General features: G+C 36.3%; 2 protein-coding genes across 3 annotated transcripts; both read right to left on the reverse strand.

The window, feature by feature from the left end:
* Nucleotides 1-25: 25 nt before the first annotated feature.
* On the reverse strand, nt 26-7,021 carry LOC121260746 (protein NEDD1). The gene is made up of 10 exons (XM_041163140.1): nt 6,623-7,021; nt 6,341-6,453; nt 4,931-5,191; nt 4,726-4,830; nt 4,200-4,265; nt 3,832-4,053; nt 2,549-3,118; nt 1,289-1,903; nt 655-831; nt 26-578 (listed from the first exon to the last, which is right to left on the reverse strand). Exons 1-10 carry the CDS (start codon nt 6,777-6,779, stop codon nt 471-473), a joined length of 2,394 nt encoding a protein of 797 aa, XP_041019074.1. The 5' UTR covers nt 6,780-7,021; the 3' UTR covers nt 26-470.
* Nucleotides 7,022-8,157: 1,136 nt separating this feature from the next.
* Nucleotides 8,158-14,191, reverse strand: LOC121247511 (serine/threonine-protein phosphatase PP1 isozyme 4-like). Of its 2 annotated transcripts, none has more exons than XM_041145964.1 (4): nt 13,822-14,191; nt 10,682-10,839; nt 10,333-10,549; nt 8,158-8,501 (listed from the first exon to the last, which is right to left on the reverse strand). In XM_041145964.1, the coding sequence occupies exons 1-3, from the start codon at nt 14,021-14,023 to the stop codon at nt 10,373-10,375; spliced, it is 537 nt and encodes a 178-aa protein (XP_041001898.1). In that variant the 5' UTR covers nt 14,024-14,191; the 3' UTR covers nt 8,158-8,501; nt 10,333-10,372. The 2 variants fall into 2 exon arrangements, with proteins under 2 accessions (XP_041001898.1, XP_041001821.1); XM_041145887.1 differs by having other exon boundaries at nt 10,682-11,241.
* Nucleotides 14,192-26,273: the final 12,082 nt, after the last annotated feature.

Raw genomic sequence — 26,273 nt, forward strand, 5'->3', positions numbered from 1 at the left:
ATTTTGACTGAACTCAACTATCACGTTTCACAGAACCAAAGTAGAGCTGATTATGCATAAATTCAGAGCTTCATATCCTCCACCAAAAACAGAATAAAAACCTTGACACAAACCGCTTAGATACCAATATGAACACCTTTTTTTTGTCATAAAAGCAACCCAATTCAAAGCTTCCATTCCTTAGCTGAACTATTCACCTCTGTACATACATGCTCGAAAGATCCTCGCCTCCCACGAGTACCTTTCTCCCTTTGATTTTCTCTCTCTAAACTTCCCTTTTTTTTTATGTCGATGTCAGGCTCCACTCCACTGCTATTGCTGAGAAATACAATCCTAGCGCAAATCAATCAAGAGGCCACCGCTTAAGTGTGAATTATGGATGGAAGCAACATGTAGGCCCCAAATTCTCCCAAAAAATAAAAATCAAGGGTAAACAAAAAACCACAATAATAACACAATCTTTCCCATGCTCACAGCAATTGCCGGAGCTGTTGGTTCTCTTTCCGGAGTGACTTGACTTCTTTCATTAATTCAGCTTGGTTTTCCATAATCGAGCTCATAACACTCGACATTTCCATCTGCTCAATAATTCCAGAAGTCAATTCAGGGACAGTACGCAAGCAATGGAAATGCTGAAACTGATGCCAGTTTTACCTCTTGCATGTGGAATTGTCTAAGAATTTCTATATGAAGGTTCCTCATATCTTCGTGTATGGATTTCTGAAAGGAATCGAGAGTTTCTTCAAGAGTGCGTTGAAAAAGCTGGAGAGTAAAGGAAGATCCCTGCTGTGCATCTGGCTGTGGGGCCTTTTGGGGTTGTGAGATTCCTCCCTGTAAACATAAAATGCAACCCTATGAACAGCCATGATATAAAAAAAGCAGAACAAAACTCGCCCCAATAGATGTGATGTTTGTCATCATGTATTCCAACACCATTTTGCATCTTGAATGACACAGCACTGATCCTAGTTTGGATACTTAGAATACTTTACTACTATTCATTATTTTATTATTATTTTTCACCTACTTTTTTCACTACTATTCAATATTTTGTCATTACTTTTTCACTACCATTCACAGAATACCTCACTACCCAAACGCAAAACTACACATATCGACTAAGACCCAGAGGTCACTTCTGCTTTACCCAAAGCACAATGTTGCAGGTATCCAAGACAATAAAGCATAAAGATTATCAGCCAATGCTTGCACTCTTCTATAAAGGCAAGCACCTGGCCATTCACATTCAAGAACACAAAAATTTATCAAATGCATGTGGCATTCATACATTCATTGATGGAAGAATTCCTGCCTCTGTAGCAACCACTGTATCAGATTTTGCCAACAAGCTATTCAAAAGTTCTTCCCTGGTTTCAGCTCCTGTTTTCTTCATTTTTGGTGAACCCACCGAAAGGGATGTCCCATCACTGAAGGAAGATGCAGTGCTAATTCTCTCTGCATAAGTAGAAAATCTTCGAGGCAGGGCCAAAGATGGTGAATCAAGGTTGACCTGTCCAGAAATGCCTTTTGTAGCAAGAGACAGAGACACAGAACTAGATGATAGGTTATCTGGAAATCCCAATGAGGTCTCCTGATTTGAAGAAACATCTTTGGGGCGCAAATTCACATAAGTTAAGTTCGAATTTGTCAAGGAGCTTATACTCATCTGACTTGTTGACGAGGATAGGTCTTGTAATCCACTAAACATTGACCCTGATGACTGACCGCCAGAAGTCAGCATCCCAAACCGAGATGGCAAAGTGATTGGCTGACGCATGTGAGCATATTTTTCAGACGGTCTCTCACCACCCCAAGCTTCAGGAGGAGTGATAGAGGAGTCTTCGTTTTTTGAAGATGGGGTAGGTGTTGAACCCAACAGTGTGAAGGAAGATTGGTTGTCATCCTACATGAAGTGATAAAACATAATCACCATTAACAATATTCAATTTACAGAAAGGCATAGAGGTTTTACCCAGACCTTTGCTGGGCAGTCAAACTAAGCAAAACAATATAAGTAAAATCCAGGGAAAACATAAAATAAACAGCATACTGCACAGGTATAACCACACTCCATACCCAGTCTATATATTTAGGTATCAATTTGCAGTTGCGTGGTTCAACAATAATGGAATGAGATTACTCATACTTGCAGGAATTTCAGCTGTTCACTCAAAAGAATAGAGAAGAAACAAAACAGTTAACAAGAAGGTTTAATCAAGATGCAGATTATCCTCTACAACACTAAACCTTACAATTTCCATTCGAATGGCTTTTAGGCCAATGCAGATTGAGAGACACCTGAACAAATAATCTTTTACTGCAGCTATCTCATCAATGGTCTAACTATAAAGTATTTTCCAACTCAAAAAAATATTGTTTATTTCCCAATAGTTTGTAATGATAATAACTGATGACTAAAACGGCACAAAATTAAGGATATGAGCATCTAGGTCAGGATACTTCAAGCTCTATATTGAATTTCAAAAGCTCAATATTTCACGTAGTGCACAGTCATCCATAGAACTAAAGCTATAAGGGAGTACCAGACCTGTTTGGAAGTCAAGCTGGGTTTCCAATCGAATATTGGATGATCGCTACCACCCTCTTCTGCAATAGGGAATCTCCTACTGGATTGAGGAAACAACAGAGATGAAGGCTTCTTATCAAGAAGAAGATGATCCTTCTTGGTTCCTTCACGGTCATCCCACAGCTTGTCAAGTGAAGGTGTAATTGGCTGAACATCCACCAGAGGGGAAAACACCTCCATTTCATCCTTGAAGTTAAAACTAGAGCGAGGAGCATGTAATCTAGCCAAAGATCCACCTGGCCACAAATGGCTTCTTTGCGGTGTTTCCTCTGCAATATTGAGCGTGCTTGATGCAAACCCCGAGCCAGCTGCAGTTAGTGAAGATGCTTCAACGGAAGCACCAAATCGACCAGAATTCCGAGAACTAGATACTGATGTAGAAAGAACATTCGACGAAGTCACAGAAGGAAGTGGGTCAGGCATAAGTACCGAATCTTCAACAGAATCTCCAACAAGAGCAGTCTCAGCAGTGCAATTACTTTCATTGACAATAACAGGTTTTGACCTCTGCCAGCATAAACTTGTAACAGCCTGACAAATACTTTAAATGATAAGTAAAAACAAAAATGCCTTTCTTTCTTGGTTTTTAGAGCCAAAACTCTTCAATGGCCAACAGCCAAGCAAATATGATCCAGTCGCCTTAAATACAGTATTCCTATCATAAACTCTCATAGTTTTACCTAATTTAAGCATCGAAATTAAAGCATTAGAAGCCACTTATTCAATTCAGTATCTGGGGTGAGATTTTTCCAATAACTGGCCCATAAACAAATCATTCCATGCAAATGGTTGGGCAGATTTACAGCAGTAGAGTTTGGAATCATCTGTATTTGAAAAGGCCTAAAAAACAGACCTCATAAACTTGCATAAACAAGAGAAGATTATTGCACGTTTATGAAGCACCACCGTTAGGGACTGAAGCTATTGGTTCAATTGGATTTAAAATAGAAAACAGCAACCTGGATGTCTATTTCTGCCATTGATGACTTTCAAACAAAATTTTTAATGAACATATTATGAAAAGACAAAAATATCAACCCTCTAAAGACAACTTCTTTAAGCTCAGAGTTGGGGAAAAAAATCGTACACTAAGTTAATGCTGGACAAAAGTTACATCAAACAGAATAGCAACTTCTGAGCATATAGCAACAAACATGCTTATATGGGAAAAACTGCAAGAAAAGGACAATTTATGAGTAACCAGACAGATGGCGAAGGTAAATAGATGAGCGTCCAAAATCTACCTCTGAACTACTGTAAGCATGAAGAACAACAAAAGGTTGTGGCTTTCCACGAACATCATAGAATACCACCCGGCCACTACTTGTTCCAGCTGCAAGAGTCCAACCATCATCTCTAAATGCCAATGACGAGAAAGGTGCCTCGTAAGGAATGCAAGATGAGGGTCTTCTAGACCCTGAGTCATAAGTGTATAACTTTTTATCCAGACCAACACTAGCAATTATCTGTCACGAGGAAAAGATTTGGAAGAGAAAATGCTTAGCTATACATTTAAGATATCCTGACCCCTAATGAATATTCATGATTTCATAGCGTATAATAAAACTGCATTCTTACTATTTAAAACATAACAGGGCCATAAAAATAAGACCTTGTCATTGGATGGTGAGAAGCTAATGCCAGCAGTTGGTGCTGAGTGCTGCTTCAACCAAGAAACCTGCAAAAGTTTTGTTCTCCTTAAACCATCAGTGGCAAACCTAAAAAGAATATCACAAAACAAATGGAATGAACAAAAAAGCTATGTTTTTTAAATGTGGATAACATGAGGTTGGTAATACCAATTTACAACTTAATTAACATGCCTAGATTTTATAAGGCTCCAGTTGGTAAATGAGAAAATCAGTCCAAGAATACTGGTCCAAAATTCCACTAGTATTGTGTATGGAGAAGATCGCTGCTCTGCTGGAAGAAAAGCAATAGGCCATAATGAAGAATGACGGAATGTAACTTTGTGTGGTAGCAAATCATTATCGCCATTCATCTGAAAAGTGTACAGAACTGGCAATGCAAATACACTTGTAACACATACTTTCAAGCATACAACTTATACAGCACTCATGTGTGATATTGTTTTAAATTGACTAACAATTCATTTTATGAGAGAACACACTGCAAACCTTTGGGTTGCGACCTGTTGTATCCCATAAATGTACGGTCCCATCGTCACCAGCAGTCACTAGAAGGTGTCGGCTAATTCGAGAATAATCGAGCACTCTCAATACCTAATCTTCCAATCCCAAAGATAGACAATCAGCTTGAAAACCCAAACTCAAGACCATAAACACCTGAACAAAAGCACCAACATACAACAAACTGAATAACCTGTTGATTGGGGTCCTTGAGTTCAGTAGCCCTGGCACCAGATGCAAGGTTGTGAAGTATGAGATCCCCGCTAAGACTGATGGAAGCCAAGTGTTCATCCTTGCAGTTGTACATTGCACCTGTTATTGTATTGGTATGGCCTCTCAACCATTTAATACATCTCTTCCTCTGCAAATCCCATATTCTTACAACTTGACCGCTTCCACCAGAACATATGTACCGGGATACCTTATTGCTGAAGCTGATAGCCATTATAGACTCCTGTAAAATAAAAATAGAAATTTAAAAGATCAACTGCAGCTACACAAATAGTACGGAATTAAGTCCCAAATGAAGAGTACCATGGACTAATCACTACAATGACCCTCATATGGTCACAAAATCTATGATTTAAGGGTTTCACTACAAACAAGAAAATACAAAAACAAACACACACCACAGACACATCAGAATGACCAGATCATCTTTTGGTGATGCAAGAATTTGGCACCTTATATGCCCTCCATCGGGTGTTCTGTTATTCAATTCATAACTCATACTGTCCTGTAGTGCTTCGAAGATTGGATCCACAATGTAAGAAAGTATACACAACAGTCATATATGGACAACGGCTCTCCATTTATGCCCTAGAAAGCTAGAAACAACACGATCTTTGACAGGTGGAGGCCCCTCCTCTAAAGCATACTGTAGCTTACATCTTTCATAACAGAATACGAGGTTGGTGGAGTTTTGGTAAAATTCTCTATTTCATTTCCTTGATTAAATGTATAGAAGCTGGGCTCAGGACCTATTCAGGTTATGGACCTTGTATAAAAATATAGGAGACATAAACATTCTTAATCACTACTTGAGGAGATCATACTGCTAAAGCGAACCTTGGTTCCTCCATAACACCAATGCAGAGTTTGGTATTGAAAAAAAAATTAGCATATTACACCCTCATCCCACTCACAACCCACTAGTTTGACGTAGCACCATGCATCAACCCTCAAATCTATTATTTTAAAAAAATAAGAGTTGATCTAAGGGTTGATGAATAGGGCCATATCAACACAATGAGATGAGAATATATGGTATATAGCCTTTTCCCTGAAAAAATATCCATCAACTTTTAGGCTGGGTGTTGGAACTTAGTTCTCTATCTCACTCCATGGATTTTAGCCTGTGATGGACAGCCATTATAAATTACTTCAAGGACACCGCAATTTATTAAGAGATATGATAATCTGCACACACGTATCCATTCACATAAGCACATGATATAGCTGCCCTAAACCCTAAAAATAAATCTAAAAGAACAGCCCGCAACTCCTAAACTAAAAGAGCTCCGAAATTCTTAAACCTAAAATAACTCCGAATATCTACAGCATTGTAAATGTAAGGGCCTACTTCACTGAACAACCGAATTACCTCGATATTGTCTCCACTGTCAGTTCCAGCAACGGGAATAGTCCCCATGCTCTGCCCAATCTTACGCCACAAGGAAATCTTCTTATCATCTCCCGCACTGGCCACAACCAAATCTGCAACAATCACAAACCCAGTTGGATTAACTGAAAAATCGTTTAGTTGCTCCGAAGTTGCAAATAGTTATATAACACACTATTAAATTAGATCTCGAAATTATCAATATAAGGGAATTCAAGGGCAGCTAGCCTATAAACTCAAAAACAAGAGTGGGGAGAGAGTAACTGGTGTGGTTCCACTTGAGTGAATTGACAAGGCAACCAGGAGAGGGAGTGTAGCTCAAAATGCAGGGATCGCCGGCCTTGACCGACACATCGAAGAGCTTCACGGTATCTCCTCCGCTCGACGCCAGTAACGCCATTGATGGATCCGATAAATTCATCGTCGCTTTTTGTTCTTTCTTCCTCTCTTCCCCTTTGTGCAGACTTTACCGATGAAAACGATTGCGGGCACGATCAAATCGGGCTTTACCGAAAATTAAACTAGGCAATGGAATCGAGACATTTTATTTTGTTGATAATTCAAGGGAAAGCTAGATCGCTTTCATCAACATTCTCGGATTTGGAAACCCTACACTGGAGAGATGGGGGATTGGGCCGTTGGGAAGGAGAATTTAAAATGAAAGGGGGGCAATAACTGGGCGCCTTTATTATCAAGGAGCCCATCTCTTTCTTCCTTTTATTCCATTTTTCAAGAAGACGGAAATATATACAGACGGTGGTATGCAAATGTAAAAATTAGGGTTTGACAATTTTAAAATTAACATCTGAGAATCCAATAATAAATATTTAGAATTGATCATTTTTGACATATTTTATGGATATTTATAAACTTGACTCAAAATTAGTAAATTAAGATTGAGTGATTTGATTTATTTAACTCAATTAAATGAGTTAAGTTAAAATTAACCCTAACAGAATCTACAAGGTTCCGAACCTGACTCGACAGAACAAAATTATAACACAGAATTTTGAATTGACAACCTTATATCCACCTTATTAGTTTTTGTATTTATTCGTACAGATACACATGTTAATTACAACCTTATGAACTAAATTACAAGAATAATGTTACGTACAATTATGAAATATGTAAGCAACATACAATCGTTTTGAAAAAAAGTTTAGTCTACTGTAAAAAATTAATATTTTGTATATAAGTTATATATTTACTAACTTTTTTTAAAAGGATTGCGCAGCACTTGTGCATTCCACGACTGCAAATATTATTTCTTAAATTACAAAGATACCTTTTTGGTGAATTTTGAAACTACAATACATTTTTCATGAATTTTAAAATTACAAAGATGAGCCTATTGAAAACATATGAGTAAATGAGGATGTTTTGCCTATCCTTGTAGGGAGGGTTATTTAAGTAAAAACACCGTCTTCTAGTTGTCGAAAAATTATACAAGCACACAATTTGAAATATTATTTTACAAAATTATAATATATGAAGCATGTGAGGAACAAGTGAACAACGTTTAAACAATTTTGATCTATTTTATTATTTTTTAAAATTGGCAACGTTATAATAGTCATATATTGTTGTATACGACTTACCCAGCAACATGCCACTATCATAGCAACGGCATACATACTATACAATATATAACCTTCTTTTTAGAAGGCTCCAAAGCAATCGATTACAATGTATCTTAAACTAAATATGAAGAACAATAACAAACACCAATCAATCACGTACTTACTACCTCTCAGCATCAAAATCAGCCTAAATTCCTTCAGATAAAAAGAGATAAATAGCTCTCAAACATTTCAATGAACAAAAGTTAATAACCATAGTTACGGAAGAATTCAGGAGTAAATAAGGTCATTTCTGTTGCCCACAATGGAAAGCACAACCGTGAATTGCCTAACCGAATATATGTACACATCGTGTCACAGATGAATTGCTACAGAGAAAGCTAAACGTGCACATAATACTTTTATGCCTCTTCCTAAGACCTGATTTCCTCCTCTCTGACTCACAAGATTCATCATGGTATAAATCATAGCACTTGCATCTCCTAAACTGAGGGAAGTTATGAAACCGGCAATCTTCATTTGAGCAATGCCCCAGGCAAAAAGGGAAAATATCTGCATGAGAAAAAAACAAATAATCTAAAAAAGGAGAATGGACATGGCAATAATTGAGTACAAGTGACATCATGATTGAATGTTAAAACTTTATGTTAGTACAGGTCAAGAGATTTTTTTTTTTTTTTTTTTATAACTGTGGGTGTCTGGACCAGATTGCGCGCACCTCGACTAATCCCATGGGATCCTGAAGTTAATGACCAGATAAACCTCTAGTGGCCTTAAGGGGACTCGAACTAGTGACCATTGGGGAGCAAACCCAAGGCCGGACCAGCTGAGCTACCCCTCATGGTTACAGGTCAAGAGATGCCAAGCAATAAGAAACAAGTCCTATATTTAGAATGCCCATCAACATATCTCAGGCTATAATAAGTATCAACAAAAAATATAAGAGATCCTTTCTAAGACTGTTGCAATGATCACACAATTTTTTTTTTTTTATCGATTAACAAAATTTTATTGAGAATAAGAATAGACAAAAGCCCAAGCACACAGGACATATAAAAGAGCATCGCCTATGCAATATTTGATGTTACCATAGTACACAATGTTGATAAGTCAACATTAGGCTACATGGGAACTTCAACTTATGAAAGGCCATGCATTCAAATAAGCCCAGGCTCACAAGTTCAAGAGTAGGAACTTCAGCCGTGACAGGTAAGCATTCAAGTCTGTCTTAGGTTTGCAAGTCAATAGAATTCGGCCTTTAGGCCTCGTTTAGACACTCAACATTCTCATATATTCTCAAAACATCTCATAATTTCATTCTCAAACATCATTCAAACACAAAACACTTTTCAATTTAAAATTTTCGACTTTTTCATCTAATCATTACTTAATCATTATCCAAATACAAAATCTAATACAACTTTCTCAAACTTCCAAATAAAACACAAAAATCAATACAACTTTTTCGAATTTTAAAATAAAAATTATATTCAAACAATTTTTAATTTTATAATATTTTTATTCAACTTTTTCTCTTTCATTTCCCAAAACCCAACAAAGCATCTTAAATCAAACAATTTCACTTCCATTCACAGAATTTTGAGATATTCTAAGGGGTTGTTCAAGAATAAGTTTTATATGATCCCATCTCATCTCATTTCCTTCCCAAATATCACTCAAACAAAAATACTTTTCAATTTCAAATTTTCAACTTTTTCATCTAATCATTACCTAACCATTACAACTTTCCCAAACCTTCATACCTTCAAACAAAACACAAAAAATAATTCAACTTTTTCAAATCTCAAAACAAAATAATATTAAAAAATTATATTCTAACAATATTTTAATTTTATAATATTTTTATTCAAATTTTTATCTCTTTTCCCAAAACCCAATAAAACATCATAACACAAACCATTTTACTACTATTTACAAACTATTTCATTACTATTCACAGATTTCTCATCTCATCTTCCAAGCATCCCCTAAGTGTCCGAACGAGCCCTAAATGCTTGAACAACAAAGAAAGCTTCACATACACACGCTCGTGTGCCTATGGGTGTGTATGCAGCAACCACGAAGACCAAAATTAGTTCTAAAAGAAGATAAAGACGCACAAAACCAGCTGACCTATTTGTATTATGTAGTGTATATGGCTGGAGCGTAATGAGAGGACATTTGAAGATAAGGAGCGGACAATAGAGGATCTTAGAATTTTATTTTTCCATACCTTACTTCTTTGGGCTATTGCTATAGATTTTAATGGCCTAAATGTACATGATTTTCTTTCTTTTTTAGCAACTAGATAGGTTTTATCTTTTGTATACCACCTTGTATACCTAGGCTTTGCCTATTCTTATTTATACTACCGTTTACTTATCAAAAAAAAGACAAGAGAGCAATGATATAGCTACCATCAAATTTTGTTTCATATCATGAACTTGGCTTTTTTCTCTGCTGGCTTAAGAATCTGGAAGGAGCACGTCAAGTTTTCATCTACACTCATCATTGCACCAGCATTATCAAATTCACCACAGTAATTGGGGGCTGAAAATATTGTAACAAGTTTCCTGTCGGCAAAGAACTCATACCCATCCTCCACAACCTATACCAAAGTAGTTATTTAAGAATCCATAATGAGTCGCATTAGTGATCAGAACAATATAGGTAAATTATTCGTTTGATAAGTACAAGAGGTAAACTACTTATAGAAAAGAAAGAAAGAACAAGTGATGACCTGATGGGCACGACAGACAAGGTCCAAATCATGCTTCTCTAAGAATTCTGCCACCTTATCAGGGCCAAAGGTGTATGAGACTCCTCTGTCATTCATTCCCCATCCTTTAACATCTCTACTGGGATCTGACCAGAGCAAATCGCATAGCAATCCAGCGTCTGGAACAGCAGTCGGACGAGTTAAATTTCTAATTTGATCTAAGTTGTTAAGATCGGGGGAAAGACCACCATGCATACACAATATTCTGTCATCTATAAGAGCTGCGACAGGAAGGCAGTTAAAACTGTCTGTAAAGGCCTTCCAAAGCCTTACATTGAATCGGCGCTTACATTCATCATAAAATCCATATATCCGGTTAATAGAATCACATTCATGATTTCCTCTTAGAAGAAAGAAGTTCTCTGGATATTTAATCTTATAGGCAAGCAAAAGGCATATTGTTTCTAAACTCTGCTTTCCACGATCCACATAATCCCCTAAAAATAAATAATTTGCATGAGGAGGAAATCCCCCATATTCAAACAACCTTAATAAGTCACTGTATTGCCCATGTATGTCACCTGAAAATAGAAAGGAAAATTGTCGAGGTCAGACAAATGAAATCCAGAAAATTAGGGTAATTACGACACTTCGAATAATTATGAATGGCCCGAGCATGAGCCAGACAGGTCAAATTAACTCTCATTCCTCCAGGAAATTGTTTGTTTGACACATATAGATCCAAGGCTGCTTGACCCGATAAAAAATAAATGAGTTTGATTATGATCATGTTGCCCCAATTTTTCCAATGCTGTTAACTGAGACATAACAAAAATATCTCTCAGAAAGTGCTTACTCCAAAACCACCTGTCACTGATTACAATCATAAACTCATTAATCATAACCCAGGATATCTCTTGTCCCAATCTTTCCAATGTTGTTAACTGAGACATAAAAAGGATCTCAGAAATTGCTTACCACCAATGTCACTGGTTACAATCATCAATCCACACGCTAAGCAGTCAATACACTATGGTCTCAAAAATCAGGCTCTTGCATCCCCTATCCCCCAAAATGTAGCAAAAACAACATTTTGTCCACTTTCATCCAAGTGACGATGTAGTTCTTAAAAATTTGGATTATCAAAGCCTCCAGTGTGGGACTATCAAAGTTTCAGGTTATGGAAATAACTATAATATTCTATAAGAAAGTCGATACCACCATTGTATACAAAGAACACAACTTAGGACTGTTCTCGACAAGCATGTTGGTGAATTGACAAGGGTATTTGAAAGGACACACACGAAACATGCATCGGGAATTCCTTTTAGAAAAACATTTCTTATTTCTTAAAAAAAAAACACTTCTATTCCCACATTTATCAGCCATCAAACAGTGCATGGAGCAGAGAGGAAACAACAGGTAGAGTAAATTCATGCTACTTCAGATCATTTTGGCAGCACCCATAAGATGTATCCATTCAAAGCCTGGTAGTTTGGCGAAGAGAAAATAAAAAAATAAAAAACCACAAACTACTACTTCGCCATAGCTTGCACTCAAATTTCCTTGTCTAATTTACATTGATTAAAAGCACCTTGTCTAATTCACCCACTTATTACCTCTCTCTTTTCCCTATTCCAGTGGGGGTGGTAAAAAAAAAAAATTGAGAGGATTTTTAGAAATTTCTTATGGGATGGTATTGGGGAGGAACGTAAATCTCACTTGGTGAGTTGGAATAAGGTTTGTACTCCGATGTCTTGTGGGGTTTAGGTGTGCAGAATTTAAAGCTTTTTAATAAAACTCTCCTTGGGAAGTGGCTTTGGAGGTACAACAATGAGAGAAATGCATTGTAGAGACAGATTGTAGATGCTAAATATGGAAGGATGTGGGGGAATTGGTGTTCTAATGAAATAAAGGGGTATTTGGGGTGGGATTATGGAAGTCCATTCAGTTGGGAGGGGGGAATTTTGTCAAAACATTAATTTCAAAGTGGCGATTGGGACTAATATTTTCTTTTGACATGATGTTTGATGTGGTGATTTACCTCTTAAATTAGCATTTCCTAGTCTTTTCAGGATTGCTAAAAACAAAGGGGCTCCTGTGGCTGATTCATATTTGTTTTCTAACAACATGCTGAATTGGAATGTGGAATTTACTAGAGATTTACAGGACTGGGAAGTGAGTGAAGCCGCTGATTTCTATGTAAAACTTTATGATTCGAAGATTGATCTGATCAGGGAGGATAGGATGCAGTGGATTCTTGATAATAAGTCCAGATTCTCTGTGAATTCCTATTACAAGGTGTTAAATAGTCATGGTAATAAAACATACCCCTGGAAATGCATTTGGAAAGCTAGAGTGCCCAGTAAAGTTGCATTTTTTTTGCTGGTTGGTGTCGCTGGAGAAAGTTTTAACTACTGATAATTTGAGGAAAAGGGGTTTATATGTGATAGATTGGTGCTTCATGTGTAAAAAAGATGGTGAATCTGTTAACCACCTGTTTCTTCATCGTGAAATGGTGACTGCCTTATGGAATGAGTTATTTGCAAGGGTAGGCATTGCTTGGGTGATGCCTTTTCATGTGGTGGATTTCTTGGCTAGTTGGCAAGGTGCTGCGGGATGTGGAGGCGATAAAGCTGAGTGGAGGATGATTCCTTCGTGTTTGTTCTGGTGTCAATGGCTTGAGAGAAATGGGAGGTGCTTCAAAGATTTTGAACGCACGATGGGGGGGAATTTAGGGATTTTTTCTTTAGCACTTTAAACTTTTGGGTGAACAATCTAGTGAGGGATATGAATATTTGTAGTGCTTTATTTTAATTCTATTTTGCTTTAGTTTGTATTTAGGTGTATTCTCTTGTATACTTCCTATATACTTGGGTTATGCCTATTTACTTGGAATTAAATCTCTTATTACCTATAAAAAAAAAAATTCCTTGAATCCTAAAATGGAATGACTAGTCCAAAATATACACTATATACATTCGAGTGTTCTCCATATCCTATACTCGAACAATATTACTAACGATCAATTATTCACTCAACTGTGAACAAATAGAACACACCAGAGCAAAGAATAATCTCATAGACACCATCCAATCTAGAAGCTTACACATAAAATCGCCAAATAAAAAATAAAAATAGGGGAAGAAAGTAACGCGCACCGCAAATCTTGATGGGGGCTTCGAGCTCGAGCAGATTTTGCTGTCGAATGAAGATGTCTCTGGAAGCAACACAGAGTTGCTTGATCTCAGTCTCTGAGAGCTGGACCTGCTTCCCGGGCCTCGCCGATCTCATCTCTGTCAGCCGTCTGATTATGTCGTCGACTAGGACAGGGTCCATTGATCCCTGGCCTTGCGCCGCCATTGGATTTAGATCCTCCCCTTCAACGGCTACGACTTGAGACCTAGGGATGGGAAGGGGAAGGTTTCACAAGCATTGAAGATGGAGACGGCTGCAACTCCTATGTGGCGGAGTTGCCGTGCCAATAGCAACTGGAAAGAATTCTTAAACGGCGCCGTCTGGTATAAAATTTTCACTCGCGTACTACGACACCGTCCCATCAAATTTTTATTTCGGATGTGAGTTAGGTTATTACTGGACTTAATCGTAATTTCAAATGCTGTCGTTTCAGGAATTTTGTGAGCGCTGCCTCGGACCATTCCAAAAAACAGAAGAAAATGCTTGTGTGACCGAGACATTCTGCCTGAGACATTTTATAAATGTTTTTTAATAATGTTAATATGTCTAAAGATATAAAAATATATATATAATAAAAAATAAAAAAAAAGAGTTTTCTGTCCTTCCAAAAAAGGCCCAGGCCTAAAAATTGTGCTTTTTTGGTGATTTTAAAGGACGTTATTGCGATTTAAAAAAAAAAAAAAGGAAAGAAAAAAGAAAAGAAAGAGAAGGACGATGTTGCCTAATCGAATAACTAAAAAAAATTAAAAAAATACATCCATTTTAAATATCATAAGTGACCCATTCTCCTTTCAAGAGTAGGCAACAATATCAACCTCTCGATTCGAACTATTTACGGAAAAGGAAAATGCTAAAAATGACATATTCATATCTATGTCGATTGAATTTTGTATATATAGCCTCTGCATATATATTTAAAACATGAAAATAGTTTGAGATGGTTTTTAATAAATTACCCATAAAACTCGATTAATCTATTGAATGAGATCATATTATGAAATATATCAAGTACTGGAATAATTTACTTCAACGTACGTTATAAATATTTTATAAGCTGCCAACGGACCTCTCTTTCTGACGAGAAAAGCTATACCATAGTTTGAAAACAGCATAAATAGAGGAAGGTATCTGCATGGTGCTCTCTTACGTGTGGCTTGCTTTTAAAAACATGGCATCTACGGTCTACCCCAACAGCTTGATCGCCGTCTTCCCTTTGACAAAGTTGGAATCCTAAAGCCGAGAATAAACCAAATTGTCCCTCGTACTTTCTTTGCCAGCAGAGTTTCAAGGTCAGCGACTTTCAACGGGTATGATTTAGATAATTCCCTGCGCTGTCCTCTTGTCTGTTGGTTTGCTTCAGACTGGAGATTATACCTTCTCCATTGATGGGTCATTGCATTTGTTAAGAATCATCATGGAATAACACGCGAGGATTATCATTGATGCTGACCGGTTTGATGTGTGCGACAGTGGATCAAAGAATGCGTTGTATACGTAAAAACTAAAAGAGGCCGGGGGACATGTAAAACCCAACATCTAAAAAGGAAAAGGTTTAAAAATAAACTTCAACACCGACGGATATAGATTAGTCGTTTATGTCTCAATGCAGAGGCCCACTTCCTCGCGTGTGACAAAAGAGGCAGCAATTTAGGAAGAGATCACGTCACTTTGTATAATTGATAAGGAACCTGGCCTTTTGCCAGCAATATCAATTATGTACGATATTATATAAGAGAAATGATATTAATAGTTACTATACTATATTTTATTTGAAAAAAATAGTAAATATAAGATTTATATAAAAATAATAATTTTTTAATAATAAATTATATTATTTTTTAAAAAAATACACGGCATTTATACAACTATAATTATATATATAGGCTACTCATAATTTAATTATTGAGTAGAAAATTTAAGACTCCATTTAGATTTAGAAAGTGTTTCATCTCATCTTATCTCATTTCATTATTATAATTTTTATATATTCTTACACAAAATATAAGAAATAATTTAATTTTTCTAAATCTTAAAATAATAATAATAATAATAATATTATTATTATTATTAAAAAAAATTTTTAATAATATATTTTTTATTTTTTATTTAAAATTATCTCATTTTCTGTATAACTAATTTGTTGTAAGCACAACACTGCGACTGCCTAAAAAAGGTAGTTTTTAGATATGATTATAGACAGTACTGCCTTAAAAAGGACTTGACATAGTTGTAAAGCTAGCTAGCACTTTATTCTTTCCTATAAAGTATCATATGATAATCAACGTACGTACATATCGTGACTCAATTGGCATTGTGTCTCCCGCTGGCAGATAGCCAATATATATTTTGTTCAATTAATTCTTTTAAAAAAAATTGTTCAATTAATAATTTGTTCTATTATGTAATGAGTCCACTTTAGTAATGACATGTAGTTATCCTCCAAGAACCCAAGAATAGAAGAAGAAAGAAAATGAAGAAGATGATAATCAGAAGAAGAAGATGAGAAGAAAGATAGAAAAATGATTAATCCAGAGTTAGCCTCAATCCCAATTCACGGAGCTCTTTATACCTCCTCTATCAAAATACAATATTTTGATCATTACAATATACGCTATTAGACTTGTAAAACAACATTGTTTCTTCTGCCACTACTAATTCAAACAACTAAGTTTTATCTACTCAATATATAAACATTTACACATGAGTAGTTATACTCATCTACCTCTTAAATCTCCAACACCACACACCAATGATGTGGCATTATTATTTTTTTTCTTTCAGTAAAACGCACGATTTTATCAAGGAAGAATGAAATGTCATCATCTGTCAGCTCACATGTAACGAAAGATTTAAACTAATGACAACTGATATGCCAAGATTGCTACCACGATTGCTGCAAGCTAGAATCAATGATCAATTTTACTTTACATTGTATTAATATTTTTCTTTGTATACTTTCCATACATAGTTACTCTGTCTGTGTATATAAACAAGCTTTGACATATGAAGGAAATAATACAAAATTCAAATCAAAGCAATGTTTATTATCTTTTATGGTATCAAGAGAGCCAATCTCTAACGAGCCTTTCTTCCTCCTCGGCAATGTCTTTTTCTGCATCCTCTGATAACCCGATCATAACCATTAATACTGCTATTACCATCAACGAGAAGCTTACGCCATCTGCCTTTCCACAATGGAGAGCACAGTTTGAAGCATTGCTTATTGGCTATGATCTCATGGATTTTGTCATCGGCGACCGTCAATGCCCTGCCATTGATGTCGAAAATGCCGCCGCTTCCAAAGTAGCGAATTCCCATTGGATTCGCCAAGATAAATTGATTATTCGTGCCTTGCTAGCCTCCACATCCACTACAATCACACCGTTTCTTGCTTCATGTAAAACATTTCATGAAACTTAGAACAAACTAACACGTCTTTATGTAGGAAAATCTCGCACTTGTGCGATGCAATTGAATGAGGATCTCACTCTCAACAATCGTGGAAATTGGACTATCACAAAATTTCTCCAGGCGATCAAACTTATAGTTGATGAACTTGCCAGGATTGATCATCCTGTCTCCGATGACGATTTGACCCTTTATATTCTAAACGGTTTGGGTTCGGAGTATAGGGAAATTGTTGCCCCATACGAGCTCGTGAAAACCCTATAAGGCTTGAGGAGCTTCATGATCTGTTAATCGGCCACGAAAGCTATCTCTGACGCCTGGAACAACAAGCTGCGTAATCGTTGGTTGCAACAACCAACTACACTTAGCGAAAGCAACCTTCATCCGGAACGAATGGACAACTTTCCTTCTCCAAAGGTTGCGACAGCAACAAACGCACCACTGGATCGGGCTTTCGAAAATATAAGCCCAAGTGCCAGTTGTGCGATCAGTTGGACCACACGACTAAAACTTGTCCGAAGCATACCCAAAATGATTTCTCAGCAAATTGTGTTGTCTCCTCCAAAACAAAGATCAGAAATGGTTAGTGGACTCGGTTGTTGCACACAACATGACAACTGATCTTTCGAATCTTTCAATTCATTCTAAATATGACGGTATATATGAAGTGATGATTGGTGACGGATCAGGTTTGCCAATATATCATATTGGGTCATTATTGTTTACCTCTCCCAATCATATTTTTCATTTGAGAGATACCCTGTGTTCCCACCATTAAAGAAAACTTGATTTTCGTTCATCATTTTACCAAACAAAATAATGTCTACTTTGAATTTCATCCGTCTCATTTTCTTGTGAAGGATCGGATCACGAGGGCGATACTACTCAAAGGTGAATGTGAGGATGGCGTGTACACTTTGCCAGAGACATTGGCTAAGGTTTCAAAACCCAAGATTGCTTATGTTCATGAACGTACTATGGATGGCACAAACGTCTTAGCCATCCTTTTCAAAAAATTGTTTAACACCTTATCCGCACTTTTTCTTTGCCTATTAATAAAAAAGAAAGTTCATCTCTTTGTGTCTCATGTTCTCAAAATAAAGCCTACGGGCAAATGTTCTAATCTCATGGCTTAAATAGCATGGCAGCATTGGAATTAATTTATATAAATGTTTGGGGTCCCTTTCATGACATTGGTATTGATGGTCCAAAATATTACATTATTTTTGTTGACAACTATACAAATATATATAGCTCTATCCTATATCTCATAAATCAAGTGTTCAAACTAGGTTTCCTCAATTTCGAAACCTTGTGGAAAATAGATTCAACATTAAAATCAAGAGTCTATATTCTGACAATGGAGGCGAATACATTGCTCAAAAAAATTACTTATATGTTCATGGTATTAATCACTACACTACTGCTCCCCACACCCCACAACAAAATGGCATGTTTGAAAGAAGACATCACCATCTTGTTGAAACAGGCCTTACTCTTCTTTCTGATGCACATATGCCTCCTTCCTATTGGCCATATGCATTTCAAGCCGCAACATACTTGATAAACCGAATGTCAACTTCAACCTTGAACAATAAAACTCCTTTTGAGATGCTATTCAATCAGACCCCCAACTACAAGAAACTAAAACAGTTTGGGTGTCTTCGCTACCCCTTGACCAGGCCCTACAATACACATAAGCTCCAGCCCAAAGCCGTGTCTTGTGTCTTCGTGGGTTACTCTCTGACCCAAAATGCTTATCTGTGTCTTGAGCCCACTAGCCGAAAGATCTATAACTCCCGACATGTGATTTTCGATGAGAGAACATTTTCCATGGCTCAACCTCAATCTCCTTCTTTAGAAAATCCCCAAATCGACAACAGTACTCTGGGCAAAGGGCAAACCGTGGCCTTTTATCTGTTGACACTACATCATGAACCACCGCCGGCGCCAAATGTCTCTGCAACAGGTACAACTGCTCATTCGTTGCCTTTGGTGGCTTCGCCTCCCATGACGGCTAGTTCACATGTAAGACAACCTTCTCCACTTCCTTTAGACCCACCAGAAAATTGCTCTCAAAATATGAATGTGAGTCATGAATCTGCAATACCCAACAATACTGAACCTCGCACACACAATATGGTCATCAGATCTATGAACAACATTTACAAACCTAAAAAATTGTTCATGGTTACCAAACACCCTATACCTCTATCTTTGGAACCCACTTATGTGACTCAAGCCCTAACTGACCCCAAGAGGCGCAATGCAATGTCATCTGAGCTCACAGCTCTTATGCATTATGATACTTGGCGTCTGGTACCACCTTCAAAGGGATGCAATATTATTGGGTGCAAGTGAGTGTTTCAGGTAAAACAACTAGTTGATGGATCAATTGATAGATTTACAGCCATATTAGTGGCAAAAGGCTTTAATCAAATACCTGGATTAGACTATACTCAGACTTTCGGTCTTGTAGTCAAACCAGTGACAATTTGAACAGTCTTATCTGTTGCTGTGATGCAAGGCTGACCACTAAGACAACTAGACGTAAATAATGTTTTTCTTCATGGTCATCTTACGGAAGAGGTATACATGACACAGCCTCCAGGTTTTTAGGATCAATCAAAACCTGATTATGTTTGCTACCTTTAAAAAGCAATATGTGGTCTTAAACAAGCACCATGCGCTTGGTACTTTGCCCTTAAACAAGCCCTACTGGAATTTGGTTTTGTTAATACCAAGTCAGATTCTTCATTATTTATGTATGTTGTTGAGTCAACTATTGCCTATTTTCTGGTGTATGTCGATGACTTAATTATCACTGCCAATGACTCCCATTTTGTTGCAAGCATCATACAAAAACTTGGGGCAAAATTCTCTCTCAAAGACTTGGGACCCATACATTTCTTCTTTGGAATTGAGGTGATTCCTACAAACAATGGACTGTTTCTCACTCAACATAAATACATCAGAGACCTCCTGGCTAGAACATGCATGGATGGAGCCAAGGATGTCACTACTTCACTGTCAATTTTGGTCCATTTGAAGTTAGATGATGGATCAGCAGCTGTCGACTCCACAGAATATCGCCAGGTAATTGGTGCATTGCAATATCTCTCACTCACTTGGCCTGACATCAGCTTCACAGTAAACAAGCTATCATAGTTCATGCACTATCTAACTACAAATCACTGGACTACCACAAAACAGTTGTTGCGTTATCTCTAGAACATAATTTTTCATGGCATCTCAATCCAAAAAATATTAGTCCATCTCTTATATGTTATTCAGATGCAGATTGGGCAGGAAATTTGGACAACTGAAGCTCAACATCAACATATCTAATTATGCTCGGTTCAAATTCCATCTCATGGAGTTCGAAAAGCAACGTGCCATTGCAAAATCGTCCACCGAAGCTGAATACCGAGCGCTTGCAACTGCTGCATCAGAATCTATGTGGATACTATCACTCTTTACTGAAATGAAGTTCTCTCTTCCAAAGCCACCAATACTTTTGTATGATAATCTTAGTGCAACACATCTTAATTTTAATCATGTCCAGCATTCCAGAATGAAGCACATACAAATTGATTTGCAGTTTGTTCGGGACCTGGTTTAAAAAAATGCTCTCAATGTTCGACATGTCCATACACACGATTAGCTTGTAGATTTACTCACAAAACCTATTTCAAGGCAACGCACAGATTATCTACGGAACAAGATCAACCTCACCGATGGTAGCTAGTTCTTGCGGGGGCGTATCAAGGAAGAATGAAATGTCATCATCTGCTAACTCACATGTAACGAAAGATTTAAACTAATGACAACTGATATGCCAAGATTGCTGCAAGTTAGAATCGAGGATCGGTTTTACTTTACATTGTATTAATATTTTTCTTATATATACTTTCCATACATAGTTACTCTGTTTGTGTATATAAACAAGTTTTGACATATGAATGAAATAATACAAAATTCAAATCAAAGCAGTGCTTATTATCTTTTAGGTTTTACCCCTATGTCAATCATCGTTTTACCCCCCCCCCCAATTCATTTCATTCGATTTTTTCCCCTCGCCCATGTTCTCCCTCCACAGCTTCATCCCTCCGCTCGCCTTGCCACAGTCTGCCACAGTTGAAGACTCCGATCGACCAAAGAAAGCACACCTAGGTTCTCTCTCTATGGAAATCTCTCTCTCTCTCTAAAAAATTTCAATAAAATGCACAATATTAGTGGTTGCGTTTGGGTTCACACCCACATAAACTAACATCCGCTCTGAGTTTGTGTTTCTTTGTACATGGTTGAGTTTTTATTGAACATGGCAGATTTTATATGGCCCAACTCTATTCTATTTGTTTGGGTTTTCCTCAAATAGTCTCAAGTAATGTAATTTATTTGTTTGTACATAGTTGAGTCGTAGCTCTATATAGAAGGGTTGAGTTTTTTTTCCTCTAAAATCTAGAAGCTGGACAAGTTTGTTTTTCCTCAAATACAAAGTAATGTAATTTATTTATTTGTTTGTACATGACTGAGTTGTAGGATGTAGAAGGATTGTATTTTTATTTTCCTGAAACTGGACATGTTTGGGTTTTCCTACCTAGAACCAAGCCGAAGCATCTAAAATGTTTTTATGAAAGCCATGATAGCATATTTACAGGGAAACCAGACAACTATTGAGAGCCAACATGTTGCCCATGACTGACTGACTCATGACTCATTACCAAGTTGCGGTTGGTGATTAATTTCTCATCACCAACCAATAAAACCATAAAAGGAATAACCATTAAAGTGGTATATAAAACAATAACTACATATTTTGGGTTTCTCGATGACGCTTCAAACAGAATTTGCACAGCATAATGGAGTCTGATTCTTAGAACTTGAGGGCAAGTCATTTCTATCCATTTGAAGCAATACTGCTTGATGGTAAAATTCAGTTATGTCAAATTCATTTTCCTAGAAAAAAAGGATATAAGAGTTACAATGCCACAACATTAAAAGTTAACTCACTAGTGCTGGCATTTGGAGCCTTTTTACCCTACAAAAATATATATGCAGACAGTAATGATGATGTACATCACAGCCAAAAAAGCAGAAAACAAAGTTTCCCTTTGTGTGAAAGGCAGCTACCATTTGGTAGAAGATAATCTAAATGCATCTGATCATACCTTAGTATTAGTATTATTTCAACCAAGGTAAAAGAGAACATGGTCGCGGATAAGGGTAAGAAAATATTAAGTTCCCATTGTATTTGAGGGAAATGGAGGCCCCCGATGAAAATAAGGTTTTGATTGTGGAAAAGGCTACAACCAAGAGAAATAAGAAACATGTAGTAAATTTTTTCTATTAATTCTATATATATTAGATTGCATGCATATTTATTTCTAATAGATGTGTATTTTTGGTTTAAAATTAATATTTACAGAAAAATTTTTGATGATGAATCACAACATGGTGAGATCTTGGAAGCTCAACTTGGTGCTAACATTGACGATTGTGTTGGAACATAGTGTAGCACTGTCATACAACCAATGCCATCGGACAATGAAGAGGCTCATGTTGTGGTTGTAACTTAGTAATTTGTTGTGGTTATAAGGCTTTGTGATGAAATATGTTGCGGGTATGAGACTCTTTAATGTAAAGCTTAGAATTTATTGTAAAGAATGTAATTTGTAAATTGTAGCTTATTGTGATTTGTAATATGTAGTTTAAAGAGCTAAGAAGTTCATTGAGGATTTCATTAACTTTTGTTGTGTTTTGTAATATGCAGGGGTTTTTTTAAAATCATGTTGACAATGACACCGTGTTTTGCCACTTCAGTTCTGTTCCCAATAGATAATTATACTATGCTTTTGGCAAATAACTCATGTATTTTTAGCAAACTAGTTTATTGAATTTATTTTGCTTTTGGGTGCAATATGATATTCTTGGTGTAGCAGTTGGGTGTGTATATTATGTAGGGTTAGTTTATTTTATTTTTGTTTGCACTTGTAGGTAGATAGTTTTGTGGTGCACCTTAATATTCTATTACTGGTATGAATACAACAGAAAACAAGGATCATAAATTATGATGTTTTTGTTGGCCACAACATCACAGAGAATACCACAAATAAAGTTATGTACATTAAAAGGAGATCGATCGATATAAAATAGTTAATATGGTCTGGTGAAAGTTCTACATTAATTAATAGATTGCAGCATCAGCTAGAACTGAGCTACAAGCAGCAGGTGACAACTAGAGGTGGATATTACAGTGTAATTAGACAGCATATTGCCTGATGATCTTATGAGTTATTTTCAAATTTTTTTTTTTTTTTTTTTACTTCTAATCGGGATAGTTGTGTAACACATTGTGGCATTTCAATCTGATATAACCACTACGAACTTAAAAAATTGTAATCATACAAGATGGAGCAACTGGTTATGGACACCTTCTTGTCCCGCTAAAATCCTATATAAAAGTATTACTAGAAAATGAAGAATATTAATGAACAATAACCATATAATCAAATTAGCAATATCTATTAGAAACATAGTCGCACCATCCATTTACAATTAACAATAAAACGATACATCTATAGTTTGAACTAACCAAAAACTATCACAATAGATAACACCCAATACATACACAATAATATACATGTACATTTATTATCGACGATCCGCTTTCGAACTTTGTCCTCTTGTTTGTGAATAGCATTCTCTCTCTCAATTAGTTTATCTTTTTTTTTTTATGAACTTCATACTCACGCAACAATAAATCATCCTCCCTATTCCGAACTGCATTCTCTCTTGTCAGATTTTTCTTCTCTAACTGTTGAAGTATATATGCTCATATGAAAAATTGACATATTGCTTATTCCTGAATACAGTGCAATAATTTCAAACATTAAATATGACAAATTGAAAAGCAATACAAAAACATGACAAAAAAAAAAAATGCATACAATTCTACTCATATTATCACATCTTCGATGCTAGTTCTTCCTTAGAAACCCATATATGAGTAGATTTTGGCCACGTCATGGTGTGTAGGAGATGAAGATAAATTCACAATTTTAAATGAGGAGCCCCCTTAATTTCAACCCAAATAAAGCAAATAAAAAGGTTTATTCACTTTTTAAAGAAATGGTAAGGAGAGTTATTAGAATTGTATTTATTGACTCTTCTAAGTGGATACTATTTTGGGATATCCCAGAACAATAGACAATATGAGATGAAGATAGCAATGTACATACACATGGTTTATCTAGCTAATTATGTCGTATCAAATATATATATAAGAATGCCTACAAAAAATATATGTGAAAATATATATTATATTTATCAACTATATCCAAGCTCAGGTGGAAAAGCACAAGTTTGATAAATATGATTTTGGAACAAGAAAAACAATTACAAGAAACAGAGAGTTGAAATCTTGAAACATTCAGAATTGAGTTCAATAAGAAGTTCATGGCAAAAAAAGGGGATTGTTTGGTATGAATGGGGTTGTGCCCCCGACTAAAGTATGTATATTCTAAAAGAACTGCAATGGTTTAGAAAAGAAGTCAAGTTCAAGCACAACAATAAGTAGTTAGTTGTTGTAAATTGATGGGAAGCAATAGATGAAAAATGGGAAGCAAAGAATACAGAAAGAAGCATAAATTCATAATAACCCACTCCACCTCCTTGCCAAAAACCAAAGCAAAAACAATAAAGAAAGAGGAAGAAAAGCCGGTCTTCACGCTAGAGAACGAAAGAAGATGAGTTTTCCTTCCAAAATAATCTCTTCTTTCCATTATCTTCGATTTCTTCTTTTCTCCTAGGGTTTTCAAACCAGAACACTGACCATGATTGGCACAACCATGGACACACATATTGTCAATTTTGCTAAGTAATTCCATCAAACAATTGATGGTCAGAACCAAAAAAATCCAAACATTCAACCAACAATTAAAAGCAAAAAACTTCCATACGAAAAATTAAACAAAACAGCAAACCCAACTCAATGTCTTTCTTCTACCTAGTGTATATCAGAAAACTTAAACAATGTCACTGTACTGGGGAACCAAAAAGAAGAGTTTGGCCTAAAACTTATCGTGATGTAGGGAATGAGCTGAGTTGGACACGCAGGCACGTATGTCTTTGAGTCACAGATCTGGACGTAGTAGTTTCCTCCAATATGGCATCGAGTCATAGATCGGGGTTAGAGAGAGAGAGAGAGGGCTATGGGACGGAAGTTCTTATCGTGAGGGAGAGAGGACTACTGAAGTGAGAGAGGGAGATAGGTACTCAGATGAGAGGAGGAGACATACTCGAGAGGCCTTTCTGCGTGTGGGAGAAGTGATGGAGGGATCTGAGGGGAAGTGAGAGGGATCTGGCGGTGAGTGTAAAACTGTGACGTAGCGATCAAATCGGATTCGCCACTTTATGGTGTGTGGTGTTGGAGTAAAAGATCGGCCTAAGAGTAGATTTTCTCATTCAAACCTTATTATTCGCGCCAACGGCACTTCACAACCGTATGCAACTCTCTCGAGATATATGACATATTAATTGGTATCATTAACACCCATTGGGATAGTAAAAATATTTTATTTAATATCATCTCTTTTTATTATTACAATTTTTTAAAATTATCATATAAAATATAATAGATAATTCAATTTTTTCAAATTTTAAAATAATAATAATATTAAAAAATAATATCTTAATAATATCTTATTCAACTTTCATCTCAACTAATTATCCAAACGGTATCTAAAACTGCTTTCGTGTGTGAAACTTTATATATTAAATATTTTGGGAGACAATTATAACCTCGGAATAGTTTGTTAATTTGAAGCCAAAATACTGCACTGCTGGTATGCCTGGTACATACGATATTTAAATATTATTTTGTGAATTTTAATTTTGTAAATTAAATTTATTTCACCGGGTAGACCATGGCAATTGTGCAATTTCAAGGTAACATCACGGGCACTTGTTTCAAAGTCTTTCTTTTTCCCGGCAAAAATACTCCAAA

Source organism: Juglans microcarpa x Juglans regia, chromosome 1D (genome assembly GCF_004785595.1).
Source record: "Juglans microcarpa x Juglans regia isolate MS1-56 chromosome 1D, Jm3101_v1.0, whole genome shotgun sequence".
NCBI lineage: Eukaryota > Viridiplantae > Streptophyta > Magnoliopsida > Fagales > Juglandaceae > Juglans > Juglans microcarpa x Juglans regia.

Coding starts and splice junctions, on each gene's coding strand:
- LOC121247511 (XM_041145887.1), bottom strand. CDS start 14,023: ATGGCGGCGCAAGGCCAGGGATCAATGGACCCTGTCCTAGTCGACGAC. Junction 11,242..13,821: donor AGCCCCCATCAAGATTTGCG/GTGCGCGTTACT, acceptor TTCTATTTTCAG/GTGACATACATGGGCAATAC. Junction 10,550..10,681: donor TTGTCTGTCGTGCCCATCAG/GTCATCACTTGT, acceptor ACTTTGGTATAG/GTTGTGGAGGATGGGTATGA.
- LOC121260746 (XM_041163140.1), bottom strand. CDS start 6,779: ATGAATTTATCGGATCCATCAATGGCGTTACTGGCGTCGAGCGGAGGA. Junction 4,831..4,930: donor TCAAGGACCCCAATCAACAG/GTTATTCAGTTT, acceptor TTGGAAGATTAG/GTATTGAGAGTGCTCGATTA. Junction 4,266..4,725: donor CAACAGGTCGCAACCCAAAG/GTTTGCAGTGTG, acceptor AAACTTTTGCAG/GTTTCTTGGTTGAAGCAGCA.